Raw genomic sequence first — 6,499 nt, 5'->3', positions numbered from 1 at the left:
AGCCCCCTGCATCTTCTTTGTGACCCTTCTAAGGGCATGGTCCAACAGAAACATGTCTTTCCTGTTCTGGGGACCCCAGAGGACCCCAGAGCTGAATGCAGCACTCTGTGATGAAGTCTATAGATGGAAGGACAGAGGGGCAGAATCACTTTGCTTGACCTGCTGGCCACACTGCTCTGGATACAGCCCCAGATGTGGTTGGCTTCCTGGTTTCTGGGCTGCAAGTGCACATTGCTGGCTCATGTCCGGCTTTTCAAGCACCACTACCCTCAATCCTTCTTCACAGAGCATCTCTCAATCCCTTCATCTCTCATCTCAGCTGGCATTTGCCTTGTGTGCAGGACCTTACATTTGCCCTTGCCGAGCATCTTTAAATTCACATGGGCCAGCTTGATCTTGTCCATGTCCTGCATGGTGTCCTGTCCCTTGGACATGTCACAGCTGGACCACTCAGATAGTGCAAAGTCTCAGAGGGTGCACTCAATCCTACTATGTCATTGATGCCATGTTCACTGTGGGGGAAGTTACACTTTGACCTTCTCTTATGGCTCACATGCCTACAGAAGCCCTTCCTCTTCCTTTTACATCCCTTGCCAGGTTTGCTTTAGCCACACGTTGCCTTCCCAGCTCTATCTTGTCACAACTGAGCTATGTCCCCATGCTCTTTCCAGGATACCTCCTCCTGCTTCCCTGCCTGTTTATTTCCTTCTCATCGCCCTTCAGTTTGGCGAGCAGGTCTTGACTCAGCCATGCTGTTGGCTTTCCTTCCCTGGTTTCTTGCAGATGGAGATTGAGAGCTCCTGCTCCCTGTGGAATGCACACTTCAAGATCTGCCAGCTCTGTTCCATTCCCACGCTGAGGGCAGTGGGTTCCATGGACTAGCTCCTAGAACCTAAGAATTGCTGAACTCTCCTGCAGGGAGATGCTCATGCAGCCTGCTGTTGTGCCAGGGAGCTCTAAGGGCCTCACTTAGGACCACTCCTTTTAGGGTTGCAGGATGACTGACTTTAGTCCTCAGGCAGTTTCCATATTGGCCGCCATCCAAGGCAGTAATTACTGGAAATTTTCTGAAGTCTGTAACCATAATGTTGTTCCTCTCAGGCTGTTTCAGGCAAGTAACATTCCTAGGCTATCAGGGGCTGACTTACTGTCTCTTGTCACCTTCCTTGGCTAGGCAACAAAGGCCCTGCTATGGACAGTTTCTGCTAAGTTCAAGGGCAGTTTTGGTGGGGGAGAGGGGGTGGAGAAGGTGTTTGAAGACGTAATACATCACCACACAAGGATTTTTTACCAAAGGCAATCCATCTTACCCCACCGTAGTCACTGAACACCTCTCTGCCTTTAAGAAACCTTCATCCAATACACTTCTAAAAAGTGAGACTTGTACACTGAACAATAGGATATGTAATTTTTGATGTAATTTGGACTACACCATCTATCAGTCTGAAGGATGCAAAACTCACACATTACAGACTGGGTATGACAATAGTACTGTATACATAAAGTATACAGTAAGCATTATGCAGAGGTTCACTAGGTAACGCTCAAGTTAAAATGCCTAATGAGATTTCAATAAAAGATTATACACTAAGCAACCAGCAAAGCAGCCTTTCAGTATTGAACCACACACTACAAAGAACAGAAGGGCATCAAAATCTATTTCCTGTACAATGCAAATATAACTGACACATGAAGTACACAATCCTTTCTGAACAGGACAAAAAACCCACAAAAAATTATTTCCTGCCCCTCACCAAGAATTTTAAAACAATTGAAAATGGCTGTCAAAATTCTTGTCCATAAAATTCATTCTTGCTGCAAGTAAAATTCTTCCTGAAATAAAGGGCTTCAGTTACTCCAAGTCATTGGAATTTTGTATCAGTTACCATGGTGTATTGCTTGTTATACTAATGCTCATTTTCCAGGAGCAGAATTCATGAGAAGCTAATAGGTAACAGCAAGCAGCTAAGCACTTGCCCTCACAGGGCTTTATCATGTCTGCAGGTCAAACAGGCTGCTCAGAGCAAAACCCCACACTACAGAAAGATCACCTAAGACCTGCCAAGCAAAGGCTTTCACTCCCACCCATAGTCGGAATACCTGCCATACCATCAATCCAACATCACTGAAAAGAGCCTTTCCTTAGAATCCTGCTGATCTGCTTTTATAATGGTCTTGAGTTTATTCTCAGAGAATAAGGACACATTTATGATTACTTCCTCCCTACATGTGTTTCCCTAACATCACCAAAAACATTTCAGGGGCACTCCTTAGCCCTGGGAATACATGGCCAGTACTGTGGACTGTGTATTTTAAGAGCATCACTACCACTTAACATTCCAACTTTCTCAAATGGACCAGTTGAATCTAGAGCAGGTAGAGTCTATTTGTTACATGTTACAGAAGAGCAAATTACTTCTTCTGGTTTAGAAACAGCCCAAATTGATAAGCTGGATTATCCAAAAATTCTAACTCCATTTTAAAACATAGGAAAATGCAGTCAGCCATTTTCACCTGGCTGAAAATTTCTGTGATTTTGAAGGTGATATATTAACATCATACAGAGACAAAGCAATATTCTGCTTCTGGAAGTTCATGACAAAACTAAGAGCAGTGAGAAGAGCCTCAGAAGCTTAAAGCATCTCAAGTTTTTCAGTTTCTAGTATTGTCTCTGCAAGGCAATCTGAAAGTGCTGTAAACCCTCACAGTAACTACTGCAATTCCCCAAACTGGCATAGCAGCACCTTATAATCACTTTCTCAGTGTGAGTTTAATGCCAGTAACACACAATGCAGGGTACAAATTAATTATCTGTAATTTTTATGTAAGTCAAACTGACTTACTATCTGGTATTATTATTTACATGCAACACTGTTAACTCAGATCTGTGTATCAAGCTTTCCACACCAACCCCATCAGGCCATTCAGAAAATTTTGTCCTACCCACAGATCTCCAACCCCCTGTATCTGCAGTACACACTCTTTGCCCAAGAAGCAATGATCCACACAGTAAGTAATACTTTTGCAGGCTTTCGAGTACCACAGAGCAGTGAAAAAAGAACGGTATTGGAAATCCCTCTATCACTAACGCCTCCCAACACAGCACATAACTATAGTTACACAGTAACTATTATTATAGTTACTATCTTCAAAACAAAATTGTGGCTCGCTGTGCTACGGCATACTGAGATCAGAAGAACACAGGGCAAATCCACAGTACCAATATTCCACTTCTCTAGCTGGAGACCTCCTCTGAGTAATAGATACAAGCCTCTTTTTTAGTTCAGTGCAGAGATTATGGTCCTTTTCAAGACAAAGGTACTACCTAATGAAGACTCAATTAAAGGAGTGCTTTAAATTAATCAGTTCAGAATTTATGTTTAAAGTCTTTATGTATTTTCATGAATACTACATTTCAGTGAGTACATAAAAGTATGTAAAAAAAGGTGACAAGATTTTCTGGTTAAGACCATTTATTTTAACAAACAGATGAGTCTTTAAGATGAACTGGAGGCTGCAACAGCTGCTCTCTTGGGCTTCGGTGTGGTTCCCTCACGGAATCCATTCCTGCAAGTAGAAATATGGTTACCACTTGAGATGTTGATTCCTGCTCCAGGTTATTTTCTGACACTCATGTTTTAGATGAAGCTCACTAGTTTTTTTCAATTTATCTCAATAATGCACTGAAATCACTACAGAGTTCACCCGTTCAGACCTTTTTTAAAAAAAACCACATTATTAAAAATTGTCTTGACTAAGCAGTATGGTTTTCATTCTTGTCTGCTGAAGTAAATTTGACCTCTTGAGACAGGAAGATTTCATTATCTGAGTGAACCCTGCAAATATAGCTCACCTGCTGAAAGCACATCTTAGTACACACTCCTTCTAATCTGGCTAAAGAGGTCCTGTTTCTGAAGTCTATTTCTTACAAAAATTCTCTATGCCTCCAACCACACTCTTCACCCCTGAGCTTGATTTTGGATGACATTTCTACCTGAGCAACACTCAGTGGAAAGCAAGCTACAGCTGCACACTGGATGGTGTTTTATCGCTGCCACTGGAAAAGAATGAGCTAACCAAAACAAATTGATCCCTCAGCCACACCCACAAGTGAGACTTAAAAACCTCTTACCTTTTGCTAATAAAATTAATCTACATTTTTATGACATCACTCCTGAATTACATGATATCTTTCATATAGCATTCTTGTGCAGTGGATCAGAAGCTACAGAATTCCATGGGATTCATAGAAAGTGGGAATCATATAACACCCCCACTACCCCTCCCAAGTACAACTCAAGTTTTGTAACAAGTCTTAGAAATGTGCAACTCAGTTGTATAACTTGATGTAATAACTAATTAATGCTGACTGAACTCTAAATAAAGAGAGGGACCAGATGTTATTCCTGTCCTGAACTTTCTTCTCAGTGAGCAAATGGGACTGGAGTGCATTTTGAAACTTATCTCAATAAGCCTTTAGTGTAATGATCTATTTAAATGAATCACAAATAAACAAAATACCACACAAATAATTTTTAAAAGTGAGCTTCTTACTACAATAACATATGTGTCCTGTACTACCTTAATTCAGTATAAACATTGGAACTTTTTGCACATCTTTTGTCTTACCAGAAAGGGTTTTTTTATCCTCAAGGGAGGATAAAATGCAGACAAAGCCCATTATTTCATGACATATTTAAGAAGATTGTACTCCATTAAGTGGTACTAAAACAAAATTAAAACGTAATTTTGAGTGGTAAATTTTGTAATTAAATAGTGTCTATGCAGGATTCCACAGCATGCTAGTTGGTAATAAAGTGTTATACCTGAAGCGACGGTAGACCTTTTTCAGGTGCCTCATGCGACCAGTACCAGTGGTGTTGCGTCTTTTAGCCTTTGCACTCCAGTTATCTAAAATATGTAAGTCACTGTTATTTACCCGCACCAAGTAATTTTCGTTGCATCTCACATTTGTATGGTACAATTATTCAAGCTGACGAAGAAAAAAAAAAAACTTACTATAATTTAAGCCAGTTTCTATGGAGTAATACTGCATATTACCTGGCATATAGTTAAACCATCATTAATTTGAACAAAGCTCCAAAATGCAAAACGACAAAACTGCAAAACGACACTGCAAAAAGTTTTCCTCCTTGACTGGAAAACAAGTCAAACTACTGAAGAAGAAACACGATTTTTTAAACTAGAGCCAGTTAAAAGTTTGTTACTTACACTTTCTCTTACGCTTAGCAGGGTAACCACATTTCCCACAGGTCGATTTTTGCAGATGGTACGCCTTGGACCCACATCGACGACACAGGGTGTGTGTCTTATTTCGTCGCTTACCAAACGACGAGGTTCCCTTCGTCTGAAAAGTATTTCAAAACATGGAAATATCACTAACACGTCCAAGTCACAAAACTAAAAGTACAAGCCTTAAAAAACCGAGGGCAAACCGAGTCGTATAAACACGTCAGAGGCCCATTCAACTCTAAACCACAACTCAGTTTTAACTACGAGCAGCATCCATTTTCAGGACCCGTTGCCGCCATTCCTTATGTGCCCCCGCCCCTGTGCTGAAATAAAACGGAGCTACGGCGCGCTTACATGGCTCCCCTCTCCTCACACCTATCACCATAAAGCACCAAACTGCTCTCGCCCGACGAAAAGTGACTCGCTTCACACGCAGCAGCCGCACACTCACCCTTGGCGAGCGAAACCCCTCCTGCTACGTTACCGCCCGACTGCTCGGCCACGGCGGCAGCAGGTACGAAGCCGGAGTCGCCGGGAAGTCCGCGGAACCGCACCGCACCACGGCCTCCCTGCCCGGCCCGGCCCGGCCCGGCGCGGCAGCCGCGCCCGCCGCCAGCCCCCGGCCCCAGCCCCGCCGCCCAGCCCGGCCGCGGCACAGCGCGGGGCCTCTCCCCGCGGCCCGGCCTGCCCCCGCGGCGCCCCCGGCCCGGCGCGGCGGCGGATGGCGGCGGATGGCGGCCGATGTCCCGAGAGCGAGCCCGGCACTCACCATCTTCGCCGGCCGCCAGCACCAAAGAGGCCGCGCCCCGCCCCGCTTCCGCCACGGCCCCGCGACCGCTTCCGGGGACGGCCGCTTGGGCGGGCCCGAGCCGGGCCTGGTGTGAGGGGCGGCTGGCGAGCACAGACGAGGCCCAGTGTGCGCGGCCGCTGGCGAGCACAGACCGGGCCCGGTATGCGGGGCGCCTGGCGGGCCCGGGCCGGGCCCGGTGTGAGGGGGCGCCTGGCGGGCGCAGAGCCTGGCCGGGCACTGCCGGCGCTGCGGGCACGGCGCGGGGCACCCCGGGGGTGCAGCTCTGCAGGAGCGGCCGCGGTGCCAGGCGAGTGGCTCAGCGCCAAGTCCTGATCCTGCTCACTGCAACAGTCGGAGTTACTTTTACAGAATCACCGACTCACCAGTTTTGGAGATCTACAAGACCATAGAGTCCGCCGGTCTCCCCAGCACTACCCCTGTAACCCTAAGCCCCTA

The 6,499-nt window shown here is 45.6% G+C and overlaps 1 protein-coding gene across 1 annotated transcript; it reads right to left on the bottom strand.

Moving 5' to 3' along the window:
- Positions 1–3,455: 3,455 nt before the first annotated feature.
- Positions 3,456–6,158, bottom strand: RPL37 (ribosomal protein L37). The gene is made up of 4 exons (XM_071425488.1): positions 6,023–6,158; positions 5,233–5,368; positions 4,827–4,911; positions 3,456–3,567 (listed from the first exon to the last, which is right to left on the bottom strand). The coding sequence occupies exons 1-4, from the start codon at positions 6,023–6,025 to the stop codon at positions 3,498–3,500; spliced, it is 294 nt and encodes a 97-aa protein (XP_071281589.1). The 5' UTR covers positions 6,026–6,158; the 3' UTR covers positions 3,456–3,497.
- Between the last annotated feature and the right edge of the window lie 341 nt (positions 6,159–6,499).

The sequence above is a fragment of the Agelaius tricolor genome, unplaced genomic scaffold (assembly GCF_023055355.1).
Source record: "Agelaius tricolor isolate 1412-34295 unplaced genomic scaffold, bAgeTri1.0.p SCAF_4, whole genome shotgun sequence".
Lineage (NCBI taxonomy): Eukaryota > Metazoa > Chordata > Aves > Passeriformes > Icteridae > Agelaius > Agelaius tricolor.
Note: the sequence above shows the minus strand (reverse complement) of the source record. Positions and strands in the feature narration are given on the sequence as shown.